The sequence below is a fragment of the Podarcis erhardii genome (genome assembly GCF_964252035.2).
Source record: "Podarcis erhardii genome assembly, chromosome: 16".
NCBI classification, from domain to species: domain Eukaryota; kingdom Metazoa; phylum Chordata; class Lepidosauria; order Squamata; family Lacertidae; genus Podarcis; species Podarcis erhardii.
Genome location: NC_138514.1, coordinates 37,745,533 through 37,768,125, shown reverse-complemented (window position 1 = coordinate 37,768,125; position 22,593 = coordinate 37,745,533). Strand labels below are relative to the sequence as shown.

General features: G+C 53.6%; 1 protein-coding gene across 1 annotated transcript; it reads left to right on the top strand.

Annotated features, from left to right (window-relative positions):
- The first annotated feature begins 1,877 nt into the window (after nt 1–1,877).
- PITPNA (phosphatidylinositol transfer protein alpha) lies at nt 1,878–22,167 on the top strand. Its single transcript, XM_081844005.1, has 12 exons — nt 1,878–2,010; nt 6,153–6,183; nt 10,055–10,200; nt 11,272–11,367; nt 14,005–14,008; nt 15,799–15,873; nt 16,805–16,888; nt 17,647–17,724; nt 18,046–18,156; nt 18,819–18,941; nt 19,197–19,266; nt 19,743–22,167. Exons 1-11 carry the CDS (start codon nt 1,991–1,993, stop codon nt 19,242–19,244), a joined length of 816 nt encoding a protein of 271 aa, XP_081700131.1. The 5' UTR covers nt 1,878–1,990; the 3' UTR covers nt 19,245–19,266; nt 19,743–22,167.
- Nucleotides 22,168–22,593: the final 426 nt, after the last annotated feature.

Sequence of the window (22,593 nt, the reverse complement as noted above, 5' to 3'; positions counted from 1 at the left end):
GGCTAAGGGAGCTGGGCATGTTTAGCCTGGAGAAGAGGAGGTTAAGGGGTGATATGATAGCCATGTTCAAATATATAAAAGGATGTCACATAGAGGAGGGAGAAAGGTTGTTTTCTGCTGCTCCAGAGAAGCGGACACGGAGCAATGGATCCAAACTACAAGAAAGAAGATTCCACCTAAACATTAGGAAGAACTTCCTGACAATATGAGCTGTTTGACAGTGGAATTTGCTGCCAAGGAGTGTGATGGAGTCTCCTCCTTTGGAGGTCTTTAAGCAGAGGCTTGACAACCATATGTCAGGAGTGCTCTGATGGTGTTTCCTGCTTGGCAGGGGGTTGGACTCGATGGCCGTTGTGCTCTTCTCCAACTCTATGATGCTATGATTCTATGTGCGCAGCCCTTAGACTGTAAAAGGTTCCTGAGCCAGAGATTCAAAACAAAAGGAAGTCCTTCACACAGCATGTAACCGAACTCATTGCCACATGAAGTGGAGATGGCCACTAGCTCAGGTTGCTTTAGAAGGGGGAAATCCAAGGAGAAAAAAGCAGCAGCCTTTCGATGGCTGTGTAGGACCTCCACTTTCAAGCGCAGTCTACCTCTCACAGATGCTGGAGGGCAGCAGGGAGGGAGAGCCCATGCTTTTATTCCCTTTCTGGGCTTCCCAGAGGCACCTGCAGGAAGTGGGAGGCTGGGCTCCATGGCCTGATCCTGCAGGGCTCCTCTTTTGCTGGAATTCCCTCCCAGGGATGTACTGGGCCATGGAGAGGGTAACATCCTGCAAAGACGATGAGAAACTTCTCCCATCAACTATCAGAGGCAGCTGAGGAACAACCAGTGTAACCAGCCCAGCCGGTATAAAGCCGGAAACCTAGCAACCCTTGAAATGAGGATGACAGCAGGCGGCTATCCCAGGCTCACTTCATTCTCCGTGTAGGGTGGAGGCACCAGATTGCCCTGCCATGCAGAAAGGGCTGTCCCGGGGCTCAGGGTGGGCCAGGATCTCCTCCCGCTCCTTAGCAGCTGAGTCATGCTTGGCAAAGGGGGAGGGCCAGACTCAGCCCTCCAAACCACCTTTCAGCAGCTGAACCTTCCTTACAGCCAAACCCTTTTAAAAAGGGTGCTTCCCCCACCCCACCCCCCCAAATATGGAAAAATTCCCACTGATGAATTGAATAGGCAGGTGTGGGGAAGGAGTGAAAGTGTTGGTGGACTACAACTCCCATCGCCCCGATCCCTGACTATGCTGGTACATCCACACATGACTTCCCCCCAAGAAACCTGGGAACTATAGTTTACCCCATCCCAGAAGTACCCTTCTTGGGATTCTTTGGGGAAGCCGTGGGGCTGTGTGGGGTTGCAGTTCACCAACATGGGGGGGGGGGGAGCACTGATGCCCACCCCCCGGTTCAAGAGAAGCTGTGGCAGAATGAATATCCGCTCTCCGAGCCCCCTCTCTCAGCCGCTGCTCCGTTTCAGGATGAACCCCACGGGGCTCCTTTGGACCTCCGCCGCATCCCGGATGGAAACCGAGGCACCAGGACGGGGACATGGAGGGGGGGCGCGTTGCCGGGCGAGCGAAAGAGGCGGCTGGCGCCTTTATCACTGGAAGCAAGGCGGGGCCGGAATGCCTCTGAGCATACGCAGAGCGCCGCCGCCCGACCCGCCTCAACCTTCCCGCGCGCCTCCTGCGCACGCGCCGCTCGCGCGCCCAGCCCTCCCGCTCTCCCTCCGAGGCGTGACGCCAGCGCGCCGGGGACGCGGCGCAGTGACGCAGCGGCTGTTGCCGGGGAACGCTCGTTCCTTCCCTCTCGGCGCGCCGCCCCCCCTCCCCTCCCGCTCCCGCTCCCGCCCCCCTCCCCTCGGCGCTCCGTCCGGGCCGCGCGCGGAGGAGCCCAGAAAGAGGCGGACGGCGGGCGAGGAGAGACGGAGCGCAGCCCCGCAGGAGGAGGAGGACGGACGGACCGCCAGGAGCCGCCGCCGCCCGCCCGCCATGGTGCTCGTCAAGGAATAGTGAGTGGCCGCCGGGGGGGTATGTGGGGGTCTCTCCTCAGAAGGGCTTGAGGGAGGTGGCAGGGAGTTCCGCAGGCGGAGACACCCCCCCCCCACACACACACTGGCCGGGGGCTGCGCTCTCTCCCGGGAGGGGGGAGGGGGTCTCTCTCTCTCTTTCTCTCTCTCTGCCCCCCCCCCCCGCGGGAGGGATGCGGGTCCGAGGAAGAGGAGGATGGACGAGGGCGGTGAAGGTCACCCTCCGCCCGATGCCGGGATGGGGATGAGGATGGCGGAGCCGCGCTTCCCCCCTCCCCCTCCTCCTCCCCGGCGCCCGGCATCCTCTCTCGCAGGAGGACCTTGGAAGAGGAGGAAGAGCGGGAGGCCGCCGCCGGGAGCCCCGAGGGAGAAGCGGGCCGCCCTCCTCCCCCTGGCCCCTGGGGGGGCCACCTTCCCTCTCTGCCTTGGCGGACCGGCTCGTCCGGACAGGGCACAGCAAGGTGCGGGCTTGCCGCAAGGTTAACTTGAGATGAGTGCCTCTTTTTTGCACCATGGGGGTGGTTGTTTTTGAGGGGTTTTTTGGCTAAGGTCACTTGACCCTGCCTGAGGTCAGCCTGCAAAACCTCCTTGGTATGGCCCTTCCCTGGGCCTCTGGCAACAGGGTCTCCCTCCTCCTCCTCCTCCTGCTGCTGCTGCTGGAAGTCCTGCCTTGCCAGCGAGTGCTGGGGGGGGGGGAGGGAGGACTTTTGCTGGTGCCTTCCAGGTGCTGGGATTTGCCAAACACCAGAGCAGGGACCCAGAAGATGGGACAAACCATTTGCTCTCCCTGGCAACCGGCTTGCCAACATGGCCACAGCCATCAGATGCTGACAGGGCTTCCGTGGAGGAGAGCTAGATAGATGCCGGCAGCAAAGAGCAGCTGCTGCTTCTGTGACCTGCCTGGAGTTAAACTTCTGTCCTTCTGCAGCACTCTGTATCCGCAGTGTGGGATAGAGTCTGGGATGCCCTGCTGCTCTCCTCCCTGCTCCAGGGTCCTGGTCACGTCTTGGGGGAACGAGACCCCACAACAGCACAGCGTTCCCTTTTCTTCCCCTCCCTGAAAGCACATGGAACTTCCTGAAAGAGGTTTCAGACTAGAGCTTGTTTCATATATTGTTCAAAGTTTGCCTCCCCTCAGAGGCAGACAGGCCCTGCAGCAGAGCTTCTTTTAAGCCTGGACCAATCCTCAGCTGTGGCCCCAAGGAAAGTGAGCCATGGCTAATCAGCCATGTTTGGTCCAAAGTCTACTCAGTTATGAAAGTATGACTCGATCGTGCTCCATTATAGGTTTCTAGTTGAGAGCGCTTTGAAAGAAAGTATTTTCGTTATTAAGGTGGTTTTACCTGTTTGCTGACTCCTTGACATGTCTGGAAAATGACAGCTGGCTATGCAGAATCTGCTTCTTCTGGACAAGTTTTGGTTTTCCCAAGTTATATGCATTTTGACAGGTTGCTTGATGATGAACTGAAATTCTCTGGTATGAAATTACTAATTGTCTCCTGTCTGTCTCTTTGCAAACACAGACACACATCCTAGCCTCAGGAGTCATGCTCTGCTGGCTCATCTCATGCATTGCTTTATTCCAAATGCTCATAGAATTGGAGGGTTGGAAGGTATCCCAAGGGTCATCTAGTCCAGCCCACTTGCAATGCAGGAATCCTAGCTGAATAATCCCTGAAAGATGACCATCCAACCTCTGCTTAGAGACATCCAAGGAAGGAGAGACCAATACCTTCCAAGGGAATCTGTTCTACTGTTGAATGGCTCTCACTGTCAGAAAGTTCTTCCTGATGTTTAATTTCTTGCAATTTGAATCCATTGGTTCAGAGCCTCTCCTCTGGAGCAGGAAAAAACAAACTTGCTCCATCTTCTATGTGACAACCCTTTAGATGTTTGAAGGGTCATTTCTCAGTTTCCTCTTTTCCAGGCTAAACATACACAGCTCCTTAAACTTTTCCTCATAAGGCTTGGTTTCCAGACCCCAGATGATCTTGGTTGCCATCCTCTGCACATGTTGCAGCTTGCCAGTGGTCTTCTTAAATTGTGGTGCAGGACTCCAGGTGTGGTGTGACCAAGGCACTATTAATACCCTTGTCGTGGACACAATGCTTCTGTTGCTGCATCCTAGAATAGCATTTGCTTTTTCCCCTGCTGTATCACACTGTTGACTCATGTTCAGCTTGAGGTCTACTAAGACCCCTAGATCCTTTTCACATGTACTACTGGCAAGCCAGGTGTCCCCCATCTTCCGTTTATGCAGCTGGTTCTTCCTTCCTAAGTTTATAACCTGGCATTTGTCCCTTTTGAAATTCATTTTACTAGTTTGGGCCCAGGTCTCCAATCTGTTAAGGTCATCTTGAATTCCAATTCTGTATTCTGTGGCATTAGCTACCCCTCCCAGTTTGTTGTCTTCTGCTAACTTGATGAGCACCCCCTCAATTTCTTCATCCAAGTTGTTTATAAATAATGTTGAACAACAACAGGCCCAGGACAGAACCCTGTGGCACCCCATTTGTCACTTTATTCCAGGATGATGAGGAACCCTTAGTCAGCACTCTTTGGATTCAGTCAATCACCTACAACAAAACCACTTAACAGTTACTCCGTCCAGGCCACATATTACTAGCTTCTCTGCAAGAGTATCATGGGGAACTTTGTCAAACGTCTTTCGGAAATCAAGATACACTATGTCCACAACATTCATCTTGTTTTTGAGAAACCCATGCTGGGTCTTAGTAATCAAAATATCCTCCCTAAGTGCCATTTAATTATCTGTTCTGGACTTTTCCTGGTTTTGATGTCAAGCTGACTGGTGGGTAGTTTCCTAGGCCTCCCCCCCCTTTTTTTTTGAAGATGGGGACAACGTTTTTGTTTCCTGGTTCCTGTCTTCTGGTCTGTTATGACCAAGTTTAGGGCTGGGCTCTAAATATTTTGGTACAGGCTCCTGCTTTTAACAGCCATTTTGGAAATATATTTCTGGCTCTGACCAATGACAGAGAACAAAATAAGGCCCTTCTTTCTTTGCTGTCCTCCTTGCCAGAAGCACAGGAAGTTACTCATTCCTCATCTTCCACGCAGACCCTTCCAGGTGACTTTCAGGTTTCCCTTTAGGGTACCTTTGCCCAAGACTGGTTTGGTGAGGGAGTTCTCGGCCTGGTTTGTGGACCACTGTGAGCTCTGCTGTCCAACCGGCTAGTACAGAGGGGTCTCTTTGCAGAATTCCATACATTCCTGGACTCCCAACGCCCACCATCCCAGTCTGTTGCCAGGTTGCCTGCTGGGAGCTGGAATCCAGCTGTCCCTGAAGGGCCACAGCAAGTTCCCCTTCCTTAGAGGAAGAGGGCTGGCATCTCTCAGGGTTGCTGCTGGGTGTGCACTGCATTGCTGGGGAAGAGAGACGGCCACATTTCGTGCCTGGAGCTCTTCCCCAGTTTGGAGTCGTTCCAGTCCACACTGTCTTGACTTTTCTGGAGTTCATCAGTTGGCCTTGCCAAACATCAAGAGCTTTGCCAAATATTTAAGTTGCCCTAGTATGGAGATTACTGGCATAGTTGTAAGAAACCCTTGTCTCTTTGTTTTAGTAGAGGTAGGCTTTGGTGACAGCTGCTATTGTGATGCCATCATCATAACGCATTAGATAAAGCAAACATCTTTGCATCTGACGTTAATGTTTAACTAGCCACTGCATGTGTGTGTGTGTGTGTGTGTGTGTGTGTGTGTGTGAAACATTACTGTGGTGTTTGGGTTGGGGTTTACATGTGTCTTCTTTCTTTAAAGTTCCTTGGTGGGGCTTGGACAGAGTCCATTTTGCTGTTCTAGTTTTTCTGTTTATCTCTGTCTTTCTCTTTCTCCATACAACATTTGTGAAACGGGAAACTTCATTGCTGTTCTGGGATATCCTTGCCTGAGTTGCCCCAGGCTGCAGAAATGAACTCCCCAGCAGAGACAGCATTGGCAGTGGGGGTGGCAGGCAATAGCGGGGACAGAGGGGGGGGGTGTCCTAGCTCCACTGGAACCCCTTGGGCTGTAATCCTCCAGTGGGGCTGTGAGTTGTTGTTGGCACTGTGCAAGTGATCCTGGTTACTGGACCTTTAGTGAACTTCCTTTTGTCTCTTCTCTTGCAGTCGTGTTCTTTTGCCCGTGTCTGTGGAGGAGGTAAGTGCCAACTTCTCTGCTGCTTCCTTTTCAATGCCTGCCTTAAATCTAGTCCTGGTTCCATTTGTGGCCAGTGAGAAGTGTGTTGTGGCTACTTAAAGATTAGCTCATTTCTGCTTTAGTAGGGGCCACTTTGCTGCAAGCGGGGAGGAGGTGGGTGCTTAGTGCTGTGGAGAGGAACTTGTCACCAGTTCTGCAAGGGGTTGAGTGACATTGAACAAGTTTCTGGGACTCTCTTTAAGGTGTGAGGGCCTGGCATTTGTCTGTTTAAACACTCACTGTTTAAACACTCATGGTCAGAGCACCCACAAGTCTCAAGTGTGTGGCAGATCTTTCCACCAAACCAGTTCCCTGCTCCACTCTTGGCATCAGTTATGGATGGAAGAGTCTATAAGATTTATCCGGGCTCCTGGGCTCTGTTGCCTGCCTGCCCTCCTTCTTAAGACTATTTGAATTATTAGGAACAAGCTGCTGACTAAAGAATGTTCCTGCATTTGCAGCAAGATTAGTGAGCGTTGTGTGAGGGCCTAACTCCCACCGTGCCATAAACTTCAGCCTGCCTGCCTGCCTGCCTGCCAGGGGCTTTTGAGTGGAGGTGGAGACATCCCTAGGATGCATAGCTTGTTATTCCCCTTGCTCTCTCTCAGCGCTTTGCGCTCCAGGGAAGTGTCAGGCCCTCACTAGGGGCATTCCTGGGTGTCCGTGGCAAATGTGAGCATTGCACAAAAGCGTGTGTCATTTCCCCCAACTATTTGTTTTGAAGCACAAGTGTGGAGGGGGCTACCAGATTGAGCAGAGAGCTCTGGTTGACTTTCCTTCCAGGTCCATTTTTCTGCTAAAGTCCCCCACCCCCCGCCCCAACCCTGGTGATGGCAGTAACAAAGGACAATGGAGGCAGAGCTAGAGAATGTAGGTCAGCCCAAGTGGCCTGAAGCACACACGTGCGTCTTCTGCATCAGCTTCACCCACGGAAGGAGACCCAGCTGGGGAGCCTTGCTGGAAGTGCTCCTTGCTCCTGGCCAGGTCTTTGGGTGCTACCCTTCCTCCAGCCTGGAATGGACGGGGCTCATCCTGGTCTTCTGACATGGCACTCCTGGGGCACTGACTCGCTCTCTGCTTGGGTTCCCCATGTGGAATATTTGGAGAGTAATGCCGGCCAACCCTGTACAGTTGCTGCAGAGGTAACTGAGACAATATGGGGGAAGTAAATATGTCTGCTTGAAATCCCCACGGCTGCCCGCTAGCCTGCTCTGGCGCCCAGGTGGCTCCTCCTGAGAAAGGGCTGGCCTGGCTGCCTCGGGCTCTGCACCTGCTGGGGTCCTGAGTCCTGTCCGGTGCTGCCTTGTCAGAATTGGGGCAAAGCAGAGTTGGGTTCATGTTTCCCAGAGTTCGGGTTACAGAGTGCCTTGAAGGGAGAAGGAGGCTCCTGACACCTTGCAAGTGCAGCTTGGTCTCTTGCCGCTTCCAAGGCTGCACCCCTTGGGCAGCCTGGCTTCCTGTCTCCCTAGACGGGGCCTGACAGGGAGCCCTCTGGGTCAAGCTCTCTTGGAGACTCCCATCCCTGGCTTGTGGCTTTGGCAAGGTCCGGCTGGTCCCAAAGCACAACTCAACCAATGCAGGCAGGTGCTGTTTCCATTAAAGAGACCAGAAAGCCAGAGGACCTAGGAAGGTGTTGCAGGCACAAGCTGAGAGTGGAAGCCAAAGCCCTGAGGCTACTGGGACGGGGAAGGGGGTGGGGCCTGGGCAGCAGCGGGTTCTCCAGAGCTGTGTAAAGGGACGCCAAGAGGGGGAGCTGCAGAGCAAGATTTGTTCTGAGCGGGCTGGGTGCCAGCTGTGCTCTCTCTTGAGCCTACAGAACCCCTCAGCATTCCCGCCCCCCCCCAAAGGGAAAGCAATGGCGGCAAAGGGGAGGAAAGCAGGAACCTTCCTCGCAATGAGGCAGCTTAGGCAGATTAAAAATCCAATGCATCACAGTCCTACAGTCCAATGGCCAAAGTTCCGTGTGGGGCTTGTAGGTGTCTCTTCTCTGTATTCTGTAGGGGCATCTGCAAGGGCCTCAATGGGGGAGGGGGACCTTTGTAGAATATAAACAAGATGGGCCATCTTTAATATCCAGAGGCGATTTAGGATTGGATCTAACCCCTCCCCCCTCCCCCAAATATCAGTTGCTTGGTGTTTTTTGGCAGGATGTGTGGGTGTGTTCTCAGCTGTTACTTCTAACATGGTGCCATCATTTGTACCCACTCTCTGTGTGCCCCCCCAAACCATCCCCCCTCCTGCTTGTGAGCTAGAGGATCTGCCTTTCCCAGCTGAATGCAAAGCTGCTTCCAGGAGGATGAATGGCCCCCAAGGAGCCTGGCTGAGGGGTGGAAAGGAAGAGGGGTGCTTTCACTACAGGATCATGTCTCCCTGAGCATGGCACTGAGTCTGAAGTTTTGGCCCCAGCAGAGCACAGGGCCACTGACCGCCAGGCCTCCCAGAGTGCTGAGCTGTTCCTGCTGGACTGAGCACCTGAGCTGAGCGGCTCCTTCCAGCCACCCCACCACCCTCCTTCCTGGGCACGGGGCCTCTTGCCCTCTTGGACACTTTCTCTGGCGGATTCCCCCGGGGCCTGCTCTTATTTAACACAGCAATTTATCTGGGCCTGCTTCCTTGTTCCAATGGGATTAGGGGATCAGAAATAACAGGGAAGATTAAGGGGTGAAGATGGCAGTCCAGCAGCCTGATCCTCTTAGTGCCTGAACTCTAACTTGTGGAGCGAGAGGATGCAGGAGAGGGAGAGTGACCGGAGAGTGCGTCAGCGCTGGGGACACGCTGCTCTCTGTCCCCAGGGGACCCCGTCTGGGAGACCCCACCCACCCCCTGGGACAAAGCCACTTGCTCTGCCCCAGTATTTGCTCCCTCTGCTCTCTCTCTGTGTGTATGTGAATGCCAGCCCTGCACTGGAGGGGCTTCACAACTGTGCTCACAATTATGGGGCAGATGGCCTAAAACGCTTGCACAGCGTGGAGGTTTAGTGTTGGACTAGGACTGGGTAGAGCCAGGCTCAAATTCCCCTAAGCACCTAGTGCTGCTTCCTCTTAGCGGCCTAATCCTTTCTAGGGTGAAATGGGGGGTGCTGGGCACTTTGGAGGGCTGGGTCAATCCCTGTTCCAAGGACTCTGCAGAGCAGGCCCTGCTTCCAGCCGGTGGAATGACCCAGGGCTCCCTCACAGGCTCTGCAAAGTCCTGGCAGCAAATGCGGCACATAGGCAGAAAAACAGCACCTGACCCAGGTTCAGTCCCTGGCAGCATTGCCAGGTGAAAAAGCGGCTAAGGGTCTGCACAGTGTAAAGCAGTCAGGAACATAGGAAGCTGCCTGACACAGGCTCAATAATAATAATAATAATACTAATTAATAATAATGTTATTATTTATACCCCACCCATCTGGCTGGATTTCCCTGGCCACTCTGGGCGGTTTACAGCATATCTAAAAACATAAAACATCAAGCGTTAAAAGCCTTCCAATGCAGGGCTGCTCAGACCTTCCTCTGTCCAGTTTTGGGTTGCCTGCAGGGATGGGTCTATGCTTATAGCACAGCTAGTGGTCAGGGATGATGGGAGTTGTAGTCCAGCAGCATCTGGGGGCCCACTGCCCTATGCAGGATCTCTCCAGCGCCTCCGATCATTTGCCGTATCTTTGCATGGTGCTCCTGCTCCTGTTGCAGGCCACCTTGCATCATTCCTGACCCACCAGTTGAGACCCAGTGGGGTAGGTGATGCTGAGCTGGCTGGACCAGTGGTCTGCCCCAGTCCAGGGCTGCTTCTTGGGTCCCTGCCTACCTGCTTGCTGAATCTACAGTGATGCTGTGATGTCCCTCCTCCTTCAGTACCAAGTGGGGCAGCTGTACTCCGTGGCAGAAGCCAGCAAGAACGAAACTGGCGGTGGTGAAGGGGTGGAGGTCCTGGTGAACGAGCCCTATGAGCGTGACGGGGAACGTGGGCAGTACACACACAAGATCTACCACTTGCAGAGGTATGTGGCAGAGATGCTGTAGGCAGGGTGGGTGTTGGTCAGCGGAGGCCTTGCTTGGTCTTCCTGGGGAAGGGGTGAACTCCACTGCTTTGCAGTCTCTTTGCCTTTGGGGAGAGGAGGGTAGTTGACCCCAGGCTCTGTCTTGGGAAGGCAGACCCTGTCAGAGGAAGGAGCCCTCTGGCCAGAGTTCTGAGCAGCCTTCCAAGTGAGCTTAAGGGGTGGCTGGAGGAAGTGCTTGTTGGGTGTGGGGGGGTTGGATCTTGGCCCCTCAAGTGACACACAGATTCATCCCTCCCCCTTGCATTAAGGAAGCTCTTCTGGGTGTTTGTTCAGCCCTAGTAGTTCTGCTTTTCTGCATGTTGGGCTTGTTGCTGCTTGTGCACAAGAAAAGCAATGGGTCCCCTTCCTGCTTCAGCTTCTGGGCAGCTGTTCTTGTGGCACTCCTTGCTACAGCTCCTTTTTGGGTGGGGGTATTGCTTTGATCCCAGCTGCTGTGACCTGTTCGAGTGACCCTCAGGAAGCCTGCAGGCCCGTTGGAGATGGCCACAGCCAGGCACTTGTGAGCTGAGGTTCCTCATCAAGCCTTTCTGGCCTGGTGATGAGCAGACTGGGGAGACAGAGAGGAGGAATCACAGCTGGGTGGGGGGAGGACGTGGGGAGTCCATAGAGAGGAGCTCCCTCCTGACCCCTTTACAAAGCAGCTTGCTGTGCAGTCAGCCCTTTGGCTTTACCTGCAACCGTGGAGAGCAGCAGGTGAGTAATGGAGGTGGGGGGTCAGTCTGAGGTCCTGGGCCTGAGCACTGCTGGCTTGGGGGTGGTTTCAAGTCAGTTGCCTTTTTCTGCAGGGCCGGTGGCTCTTCTCAGCTTTGTGTGACCTTCTGGGTGTTGTTTCAGCCTTTGGGTGCAGGGCATTGTGTTTGTGGCATTTGACACACGTTTGCTGGCTGTTGCCGTAGTCAGTCAGAAGATCAGAGGCCCAAAAGCATCCTGGGCTTGTCTGTCTGTGGAGCTGGGCTGTGTGTGCAAGATGCCGTTCAAAGACAGCTGTCTTCTGTTGCTCGTTTCCTGCAGCAAAGTCCCTCCCTTTGTGAAGATGCTGGCCCCAGAGGGAGCCTTGAATATCCACGAGAAGGCCTGGAATGCCTACCCTTACTGCCGGACTGGTGAGTAGCCTTGCACTCGGTGGGGTGGGCACCCCCCTCACCTATTTGGAAAAGTGCAGGCAGGGCCAGGCTTTGGGGACCTTTTGCACAGACGTTCCTAAGCTGCAACTGAGATCACTTTCCCTCCCTGGGATGGGCAGCTGTCTTGTGAGGCCAACTGGAGTTCCAGGGCTTTGGTGCTGGAGAGAAGCAACCATTCTGCTTCCTTGTGTAAACCACAACAAGGCTTGTCTGATGGATACCTGGGCTGATCCTGCCCGGTTGATCAGGCAGGGCTGAGTGAGCCAGTTTGGAGGAGCTTGCGGAGGGTCCTCTTCGTGCCTTGGCAGGTGAGGGCAAGGCTGGACCCTAGGGCAGCTGCTGGCTCCCTGGTGCAGTGGCCAGGAGGAACATCTGCCTTGGCAGCCCTGGGGGAAGAGCTTAGGCCAGCTGTCCTGGCAAGGATCACAGTTTGTCTCTGGCTTATCACATTAGCACTTTGCCTGAGACATTAGGATTCCTGCCAGGGCATGGCCAGTGTGTCCTGGCATTAATTGGTGCCCCTTTCCTGCCCAGAATTTCACGGCTGCCCGACTGGCTTTCCTCTGGGCATGGGTGAGGCTGCAAATGTTCTTGCCCCTGAAAGCTTCGCAGGGTCCCTTGGCCTCAGGTGCTTCCCCCAAACCATGGACTAATGAGCTTCTCATGTAGGGAAAACAGCAACCCTTATTCCTCTCCAGCAGCTGCCAAGCTCTGCCTCTGGCAGGCCAGCACATAGCTCAGCACTTCTGTTTTCCAGGCCTGCCATGTTAGCGTTTTGGGTGGGAGAACGGTGTAGCCACAAGGCTTGGTTGGTGCAGTAGCTGCAGCTGCTGCTCACGCAGGTCACAGGGGGCCTTGCTGCCTTTGCCCGCGTTTTCCAAGGGCAGAGAAGGCACACTGGGTGGGGGCCCAGGCCGTGGCCTCTTCTGGCCGTGGGTCCTTGCATTGCTCCGGCCTCTCTGGGGGAAATATCCATTGCTGCTCCTGCCCTGGACCAGAGTCTGTGGAGACAGCCTAGTTGGGAGGGGGAGCTGCACCTCCACCTGGACTTGCAGCCGTGCTGCATCCAGGGCAGGTCACACTTTGTGGCAGCTGCGCAGGGCTAGGGATGACTTAGTGAGGATCTTGGGACACTGCAGTTCTTCATTTCCTGGAAGAAACTAGCAAACTGTGCGAGGCCCATCCTTGAGAGTTGGGCTGCGGTGCTCTGATTCAGGAGCCCTGCCCTGTGAACCTCCGCTCGCTCTCCCTTGCTTTAAGTTGGGAACGACACACCCAGCATCCTCTGGGACTGTGCGCCAAGGGAACTGCCATGGCGGCTTCTTGTCACGGTTCATTCCCAGGTGTTCCCTTGTGAAAACTTGTAGGGCCAAGCAACCTGGCCGATCCTGAAAAGGTGGCGTTAATTCCTCAGAAGTCTCCGCGCTTTGAGTAGTTGTCTGACGCGGGGTGTTGAAACCCTGGCATTTGCCCTGTGAGCTTCCGCTCCTCCTCTTCGGAATGGAAAGAGTGGCGGTGGCTGGTGCAGATGCCTGGCCTGTCACCAGATCCACCGTGGCCTGGCTCATGAATAATGGAGCTCTGCTATCAGAAGCATCTGATTACTAGCAGCCGGCGCTGGACTTGGTGTGCTGGTTTTGGTTACCACACGGTGGAATGTCAAGAGCTGGCCTGGGAGGCGGCTATTTTCCCTTGTGCAGGATCGGAGCGAGGAGAGAAGGAGAATGTCCTTATGCACAAAGTAGAGAAGGCCTAGCAGGCTTCTCATCCAACTGGAAGCAAATGGCAGCAGAGCCTCAAGCCTGGTTCACCAGGCAGCTGGGACATTTTCCCCAGGGTGGTGCGCTGTCTCCCTCCAGAGGAAGCCTCTTCCAGCCTCAACAACTACGCCTGTTTTCTAGGCACAGAAACTCGGGGATGGATTGAGCCAGTTCCCAGGGCAGCAAAGTCTCCCACATCCCTCTGCCTGTTGAGAACACTTCTTCCTCCCCATCCTGCAGCGGGGGGGGGGGGGGGCTGTGGCCCTCCAGATGTTGCTGGACTCCCAATGTCCATCAGCCGCAGCCAACCAGCAGAGGAAAGGAGGAGGAGGGAGCTGGGGATGGCTTTGTGATGCATGTTTGTTTATTGTAAGGGTTGAGTTGAGGAGGGCCTCCACAAGCCGGGGCCACTGTCAGTGCAGACCATGAAGGGCTGTGGTCCACCTTGTTATATGGGAGCTTCCTAGGTGAACCCACAAGGCCCCTCCTGCTCTGAGATGTGATGTAAACAGCAATAGAGCTGGTGCCCCCTCTGAAAAGTGGAGGCTGGAGCAGGAGCCCCAGGTAGTGCTGTTGATTCAGAGGCAGGCAGGAGCAGAATGACCCAGGAGCATATCCAGGGCTGTGAGGAGGGTTTGGGGCAGCAGGAGCGCTTCCTTCTGGCAATCCATTTCCCCCCCCCCCCCGCCCAGGCACCACTGGGCTACATGCATGAGGATGGGGGGGGGGAGTGTGGCAGAGTTCCTGCTGCATCTCCAAACTTTTCTCTCTCTCATGAAAGCTGTCTTTCTCTTTCCATGTGCCGATTTCTGGAGCAGTTATTACGGTAAGTGTGGCTTCCTCTCTCCTTCAGAGCAGAGCTGTGTAAGTGATTGGGGAGGCTACTGGGATGTCCCACAGCCAGGTGGGGCTTGCAGAGGGACTGCACCCTCGTGATGTGGAGCCCCTGCTTTGCACACAGAAGGTCCCAGCTGGCAGAAGACCCTTCTCTCCTCAGGGGTGAACTTTGCTTCTTTGAATTCAACAGTTGATGCCCCTCCACAGCCTCTTGCCCCCAGCCCTGTTCTCATCCTGTGCCAGCTGAGATCCTCCCGGGCCACTTGTACCAACTGGCCCTCCCTGTCCTGTGGCCTTCGCACCTTCCATCACTGCTCAGCAGAGGCCATTGGGCCCCCATCCTGGCCACTGAATTCTGTGCCCAGAGTGCTTTGGTTTATAGACTCGGTGTCTCGACCGGTCCTGGCAGGCCCTCGATCAGCCCCTCTAGGAAGTGGCTGCCCTGGCGATGGATTCCAGGCAGGGCAAAGAAGTTGTGGGTGGGCTGGCTCCCTCTGGCTCTGGCCTGCTAGCCAAAACCCTGGAGAGCCTCTGCCAGCCTTTGTCCTGGGGAAGGGGACCAAGGCTCTGACTGTCAACTCCAGGCATTCTTTGAGGGTTCTAGTCACTACACTTTGCCCCCAAAAGGGACTGTTTGTCTCTTAGCTGGAAGAGCACTGCAACATCTTTAAAACTACTCCATTCTCATTTTGTGATATATAAAACAGTGCAGGTTAAATGTTAGCAGGCACAGAGTTCTGAGATATTTAATAATAATAATAATAATAATAATAATAATAATAATAATAATAAAAAATAAAAATAAATTTTATTTATATCCCGCCCTCCCCAGCCGAAGCCGGGCTCAGGGCGGCTAACAACAATAAAACAGTACAAAAGTACAGCACAAACAACACTCTAAAATCATTCATTATAAAATTAATTAAATTCAAGCCACTGGCCACCATTGGGCCAGAGCTCCGCGAAGATTGCCAAGGGAGGGAGTCAGGCTGTGCCCTGGCCAAAGGCCTGGCGGAACAGCTCTGTCTTGCAGGCCCTGCGGAAAGATGTCAAGTCCCCCAGGGCCCTAGTCTCTTGTGACAGTGTTCCACCAGGTCGAAGCCACAGCTGAAAAAGCCCTGGCTCTAGTTGAGGCCAGCCTAACTTCTCTGTGGCCTGGGACCTTCAAGATGTTTTTATTTGAAGACCGTAAGTTTCTCTGTGGGGCATACCAGGAGAGGCGGTCCCGTAGGTACGAGGGTCCTAGGCTGTATAGGGCTTTAAAGGTTAAAACCAGCACCTTAAACTTGATCCTGTACTCCACTGGGAGCCAGTGCAGCTGTTATAGCACTGGGTGAATGTGATCTCGCAGCGAAGACCCCGTAAGGAGTCTCGCTGCAGCATTCTGCACCCGCTGGAGTTTCTGGATCAGTCTCAAGGGCAGCCCCACGTAGAGTGAGTTACAATAATCCATTCTGGAGGTGACCGTCGCGTGGATCACAGTGGCTAGGTCAGGGCGAGAGAGGTAAGGAGCCAACTGCTTAGCTTGGCGGAGATGGAAAAATGCCGCCTTTGTTATAGCTGCAATCTGCGCCTCCATTTGCCAAATAATGCAAGAGCAAGTTTTCTCAAAATGTTTCTAAGGGCCTGGAATTCCATTGCTGTGATGTGATCCCAGCCTGTGAGAGAAAGTTGCCTGACCCAACTTAAGAAGCCAATGGGGAAAGGAGAGCAAGCAGACAGATCCGCTGCCCCAAGGGTGGAGTCTGGGAAAGGTGTATGCTCCCGCTTGCTTTTCCTAATTCCCGGCTGGTAACGTAATCTTCTCTCTTTGGCAGAATGAGTACATGAAAGACGACTTCTTGATCAAAATTGAGACCTGGCACAAACCGGACCTTGGCATGCAGGAGAATGTAAGTGCCCTTGGCAGGAACGGCCCCTGTGGCTGGCTCTGCGTCCCGGAAGCGGGTGGCAAAGAGATGGCTCTGCAGAGCTTGCCTTCTGGAGGTGGCCAAGTGCAAAGAAGGTTTGGGCATGTTGCTGGTTTGGAGCAATTCTAAGCCGGAAGCGCTTGTCCCCAAGTGCAGCCTCCCCAGCCACCTCCCCATGCTTTGCTTCGGAGCGCCACAAGACGATAAGCCTCCCGTGCGTGTGCTGGGGGTCCCCCAGGAGTTTGTGTGTCCATCTTAAAATGCCTCTCCCTGGACCACACAGGCTGTGGGGTGAAGTGGACCCTCAGCCTGCTCTTGTGGGCAATGGGGGGGATTCTTCACTTACTAGCTTGCTTTTGGACAGGAGCTCTTTCCACTTGGGGCAGAGGAGAGATCGCTTTTTGGACCCCGGAGGACTTGGCTCTTCGTGAGCCACCCCTCAGCTTCTCTCATGTCTTTTCTTGCTGCTGCTGTGTTTATTTGATTTGTCTTACTTAGAAAACTATTAATTCTGAAGTGATGTGCAATGGGGGTGGTTGTACAAAATCATAATGTAACAGTAAGAATGTATAAAACTAATGAACAGTATCCAACATTAGTTGTACTTGGAGCACCAAAGCAAATGGGCATTGTTAACTTGGGTCCATTAATTTCAGTGGGTTTACTCTGAGTAGAACTTAGTTGAATATAGCTTACTATAAATATTCTGCTCTTTCATAAAAACTGTTTTCATGGTGCTGAGTTTCTGTGTGTTTAAAGATCTTTGCTGTTATGTTCTTGTCCTGCGTTGGCTGCCATGAAAGCTCCAATGGCTGAAGGTGGGGGGAAGAAATCAATTTAAAGAAGAGCACTAAAACTTGGAAGAGGGGCACTGAGACATCACGCAAACACTCCTCCTTTCTGCTGCCTGCAGGTTCACAAACTGGACCCGAATGAATGGAAGAATGTAGAAGCCGTCTATATCGACATTGCAGACCGGAGCCAAGTGCTTTCAAGGGTACGGCAGCCGAGTGCGAGAGCTGGCCTGGGGTGGGTGTTCAGGAGAAGGGCTCCTCTTGGGCTGCAGGCGGGTGGGGGCTTGGGGGGGGCACGTGCTTTGCTTGGCTGGAGAAAAGCAGCTGCCTTTGTCGGGGGCTGTTTCCAGTCGGCCGAACTGGGCCCTGGGCATAGCCACAAATAGCCACTTCAGAGTTGTCTGGCTGACTGTGACCTTGAGTTTTCCCTCTGAGCTCTGCAGCGGCATAGCTTACAAATGAAAGAATTGGCTTAGCCACAAAAACCACTTAAGACTTCTAATTTCTGTGGGCATTTTGTGTAGGCTTCTAGGAGAGTAAGAGGTTCCTTTTTTCTTTTCTTTTTATTTGCGAGCGCTGAGAAGGGACCATAAATCCCAGCATAAATTGCTCTGTTCCCTTGCTCAGGATTGTAATTGGCAGGGTGGCTGTGCCATGCATTGAGTGGAGAGAAAAGGGGGGTGCTGTCCGTCTTCCATTCCCTGGGGGGGCCTTTGGGATTAGGCGCTCAGGCCAAGGTGGAAATGCCCAGCTTGGGTTGGGGCTTCTTCCTCCTGGCAGCCTGGGATGTCTTGCCCCTGAGCAGCTGCTGTGGCCCTCGATACTACAGCGGAAGGGGGGAAATGGAACTCCCCTGAGCTCCTTGCTTTCCAGGAAGCAAAGGAGACTGCTTTGCACCCTTCTTTGGAGGTAGGTGTTATCTTCCTTTGCTGTAACCTGCTCCCTGTTGTATCTGCTTCAGGATTACAAGCCGGAAGAAGACCCATCAAAGTTTAAATCCACCAAAACAGGGCGTGGCCCTTTGGGGCCCAACTGGAGGGTATGTATGGGCATTGGTGTCGTTCTGGGTGCTGTGCCAAATGGCAGTGGTCCTTGGAGAATAGGGGCTCTGTAGCTGCCAGGTGTTCAGGCTGCTTCATAGCTGATGGAAGATGGCTCAGGACTGTCTTCCTTGAGACTTAAATGGGGGGCTTCCTGGCTCACAGCCGATAATCTAGACATACTGGACCTGCTATTGTGGGTTGGGTTGCCAGAAGTATAAACACTGAATGAGCGGAGAGGAGGAAGAGGGGAGGGCTGGCCGTGGGGCTGGTTTGGGGCCAAGGGCTCCATTCTGAGGATTCCTCTCTTACGTCTGCAGAAGGAGCTGGGCAAGCAAACCGACTGTCCATACATGTGTGCTTACAAGCTAGTAACGGTCAAGTTCAAGTGGTGGGGGCTGCAGAACAAAGTCGAAAACTTTATACAGAAGGTGAGTGAAAGGTCATCCCCAAAGGCCAACAGGACGTAATTGGGGAAGGCGGGTGAGGTGGTGCAGCCCTCAGCCTTCACAAAAGGGCTGGGTGGGGAAACGTCCCCTCCGTCGCTTGGGGGTTGGTGTGCTGTGGCTTTGCCAGGCGTGCCACATTGTTCTCTTGGAGGTGGAGCAGCCACACACCAACTGCAGGCAGGCAAATGAAGCCCTGCCACGTTGCCCTCCTTGTCGTGAGGCCAGAGCGGTCAGCTCTGTCCTGTTCATATCTGGATTGCTGTTGCTTTGCCTTTGGCAAGTGCACACAGCTTTTCTTTACAGCCAGCAAAACCTGTGCCTGCCTCAGAATAGTTACAAGCCAAGGGTTGAGACGGCCTTTTGCGCCCAGCAAGATGAACAGGCACTGTAGGGCCCATCTTTCTTCTGCTTTGTGTATCGGAGCTCTTGCATTCTTGCGCTTGCCTGTAAGAGCTGAGAACGGTCTGGCGCTGAATGAGGCCAAGAATATTGGAACTGACTTCTGGCAGGGAGCAACGTGGTGCTGCTCCCTTGAGGGGAGTGGGGAGGCATGACTCAGCTGCATGGCTCAGCATGCCCTGCTGCATGCTGGCTGTGGAGGGCTCTTGTGCTGGAGCTCTGAGCTCTTCTTCCTTCTCTTGTAGCAAGAGAGGCGGCTTTTCACGAATTTCCATCGGCAGCTGTTCTGCTGGCTTGATAAATGGGTTGACCTGACCATGGAGGACATTCGCAGGATGGAGGACGAGACGAAGAGGCAGCTGGATGAGGCAAGTGGGAAGGGACTTGGTCTGCTGGGCCTCATGTCCCCCAGTGATCAAGGACTGGGGGTGGGCAAGTGGCTGGCAGCTCTGCTTTCCTTGCCCGAGTGCCTGAAGTTCTTGCTCCTTTTCTCTGTCAGATGCTTTGTGCATGACACGAGGCTCTGCTGAGGTCTCTCACTCCAGGAGATCTGCCCTCTGGTTGTCCTGCTCCCTGGTCTAATTTTGCAAAAGACCAAAAAATCTCCTTTTCTCCTGCTGCAGATGAGACAGAAGGACCCCTTGAAAGGAACGTCGGCTGCAGATGACTAGCATGGATTCCTCTCTTTGCACGGTATGTCCACATCTTCGGGGCTGCCTTCAAAGGTTAGAAAAGAGGCGATGCCACAAATATGGGGACATGGTGCTTCTGACATGAGCTGTGTTGCCCCTTCTTAAGGATCCTGCATTGGCTCCAAGCATAAATATCAAGAGAAACATCTGTGCCAAGTGCAATAAATTCCTGGTGCAAATGTTCTTTGTGGGCTCGGCTGCAGGAGGCTTTTGATGTGGGCGTGGGTGTCTGAGCAGGACATGGAATAAGTCTGCTGCTGGCTCTCCGGGATTGCACAGTTGACTGTACCCTCACTGTTGAAACCATGCAGTGTCATCCCTGACAGAAAAGGCACTCTGCGTTCCCCCTCCTTCAAAAATGACTGCCAAGATACTCAAGAGTGTTTAATAAATCCAGCTACCCAGCAGAGTTTCCCCACTTGGAAGATCGCTTTCAAGCCGCTGAAGTAACTCAATTTCTCTCTTTCTTTCCTTAAGTTTGCAAAACAGCCAGCAGGAAGGCCCAGGAACTCCACCCTCTTGACCAACGGACCATCTCTGGATCAAGCCCTCCTCTAGCCAGTCAGCAGGCGACTTCCAACCTCCCCTAGCTAACTCTAGTGGCCCTTACTATCGTGAGCAAATAGACAGTCCTCTGGTCCTGAGCGCTCTGGCCTTGGCACCTGGGCTGGAGGCACTTCCTGGGGGATGGCTGCACCCGTGACACAGCCGCCTTCCCCAGAAGAGTGTTCAGCCCGATTCCCATGTGGCTCTTTGATTTCCAAGTGACCGTTTTAGCTGAAATAGTCTTGTGATGTGGTGATTTAGATTTCATATGTATGTATATATCTCTATTTTTCCTTTGAAACACTGGGATAAACTGCTGCCTTTGTTTCTTCACCTTTCTTTGTCCATTTGTGGAGATGGGAACTCAGTATTAGAGGGTGTCAGGCCAACCTTTTTGCTCCCTGAATATCACGGTAATGGGCAGGGCTCCTGGCCACAAGGAGCAGGGAAGATTGCTCCTAGCAGTGCCCTGGTCTTGAAGTGCACCTGCATCAGCCTCTGCTCCTTGCCCAGGTTCTGCCTGCTGAGCCCCTTCCAGTGTGGTCCTCAAGGTCCACATTGCCGCTTCTGGGGTGGTGGGAGCAGGTGACTTAGTTGGCCTGCTAAGAAAACAGTCCTGGGTCTCCTCCACCTTCCCCTTTACTACAGTAGACGAGCTGAATGGTCTCTTAACCCGACCACCAAACAAATTGCACAAGCAGAATCCCGTTCTTTGGTTGTTTCCTGCTCAGGCGCTGCTTGTGTTGGGCGTTTGTGCTGCTCCTGAGCAATAAGGCCCGTAGCACGGAGCAGTGGCACTGCAGAGGGGATGATCTGTCTCTCTCGGTTGCCAGGAGCTGCAGGGGTCATGGCCAAAAGCTGGCTGAGCTCTTTGCTGCTGAGGAGGGGCTTCTGAAGCCCACTTGCCTGTGGGCTGGCAGGTGCTTAAGACAATCACAGGAGAAAGAGCGGGTTGAACAAACACTGCTGGCTTCACTCAGGAGCTGGTGGGAGCAGAGCTGAGGCCATGCCTTGGTGTGGCAGCCTCTGTAGCCGGGTCTCCTCCCTTTCTCTGCGCCTGAAGCAGTGGCCCTTGCCAGACAGAGAGGGTGGGAGACAAGCAGGGTGACGATGGGCAGCTTTGCCTTGAGAGGAGGCAGTTTATCCCTCTTGTCCTCTTGTTTTGTCCATTTTTTGCCTTATTGATGTCCAAGTGCAATAAGCAAGCTTGATCCGTTCTGGTCGCGCTCTCTTGACAGGTGACGTGAGGGGCTTTGGGGCAAAGGGGCTTTTAGCAAGCTCCCCAGGCGGAGCGGGAGACATGGCTCAGCACTGGGCCTGCCTTGCCTGCCTGAGAAAGAGAAGCCCAGGGGTTGGGGGAAAGTCTGTTAGGACCAGGAATGTGTCGGGTGCTCCCTCCTCCCTCCCCTCCAGGGCAAGGAGGCCCCCTGGTTAATCTTCCTGTACTGTAAAATACTGAGAATTGGGAATTAAAACACTGAACATTTTTTTCCTTTTTTTCTTTTGGTAATGAAGTGTAAGAGGATTCTTATGCTTGAATGTGTTAACTGTTTCTATGGCTGTTCTTATCACTCCTGCTGCTTAAAGATTTGTTTTTTAGCTGAGAGGCTTTGTAGCTGGTGACACCACATCTCTATGGAAACAGATGGTGACATTTTGAAGGGCGGGGGAGAAAATCAAGGGAGGATTGTGGTACGAAGGTGAAAGCTCTCATTAAAACACAAAGCTTTCCTGCTTAGCAGTAAGAGCGAGAAAAATGCAGCAAACTTCCACTCTGTGTGTCCTTTGTTCTGCTCTTTGCGTGTTGCGTTTTTTTAGAGTTCGCCTCCTGCCGAACTGTAGCTGAGGCACATCTTCTGAGCCTTCTCTCTGCCTCCCCTACCCCCCGGTGACGACTGACCTCTTTGTTCCTTCCTGGGAAGAGGGGGGAGCCCAGCAATGGGAGCAGAGAGGGTGCTGTGGAGGCACTGCGTAACATGTTGCATTTGGCTTCACCACCCAGACCCCACCCCACCCTGTTGGCTTGGAGGAGGAGGGTGGGTATGGTTGCTGAGCTGAGCTGCTTTCTCCCAACACCTGCCTGGGCTTCCATCTTTGGAGCCCAGTGGGGGGAGAGAAGCCCCCCACCCCACCAGCATGCTCTTGCCTTTCTGGGCTCATCCTCTGCTGGCCTCTGCAGGGACTCCCTGATCTGTTTTGGTTGGTTCCTAGTGCAACTCCTTTTTATGGCAAACACTTTGTAGACTTGATTAGATGATCTTATTGTTTCTTTAATGTGAGTTTGTGCCTTTTTTTTGTCTCCCAATCTTCCAATACAGGCATATTGGAAACAAATCTAATAAAATCATAGACAGAGCATTGGCCTGCAGTCTGGCTTTTTCTTGGATGGGTGGGAAAGAAGGAAGGAAGAAAGGGGTTGTTTTGCCTCTCCCCCACCCCTGATATCTTTGAGGGTGTGTGTCAGCCAGTATGAATGACTTCTGTTTAACTGGAGGAGGGAAGCAGACAGGAAAGCTGTGACAGCTGCTGTGCCTACTGAGCAGCTGGACTCCAGTAACCAGGGGGAAATCTTTAAGGACAACACAGCAGTGCTTGCAGCAGTTCTCAACCTGTGGGTCTCCAGATGTTGTTGGACTACAACTCCCATCATCCCTGAGCTCTGGCCTTGCTAGCTAGGGGTGATGGGAGTTGTAGTTCAACAACATCTGGGGATCCGCAGCTTGAGAGAGGCTGATAGGGAGTGGGTGGGCTTCCCGGGTTGTCCTCTTAGAAGGCTACAGTG

Coding starts and splice junctions, on each gene's coding strand:
- PITPNA (XM_081844005.1), top strand. CDS start 1,991: ATGGTGCTCGTCAAGGAATA. Junction 18,157..18,818: donor TCGAAAACTTTATACAGAAG/GTGAGTGAAAGG, acceptor CTTCTCTTGTAG/CAAGAGAGGCGGCTTTTCAC. Junction 18,942..19,196: donor CGAAGAGGCAGCTGGATGAG/GCAAGTGGGAAG, acceptor CTCCTGCTGCAG/ATGAGACAGAAGGACCCCTT.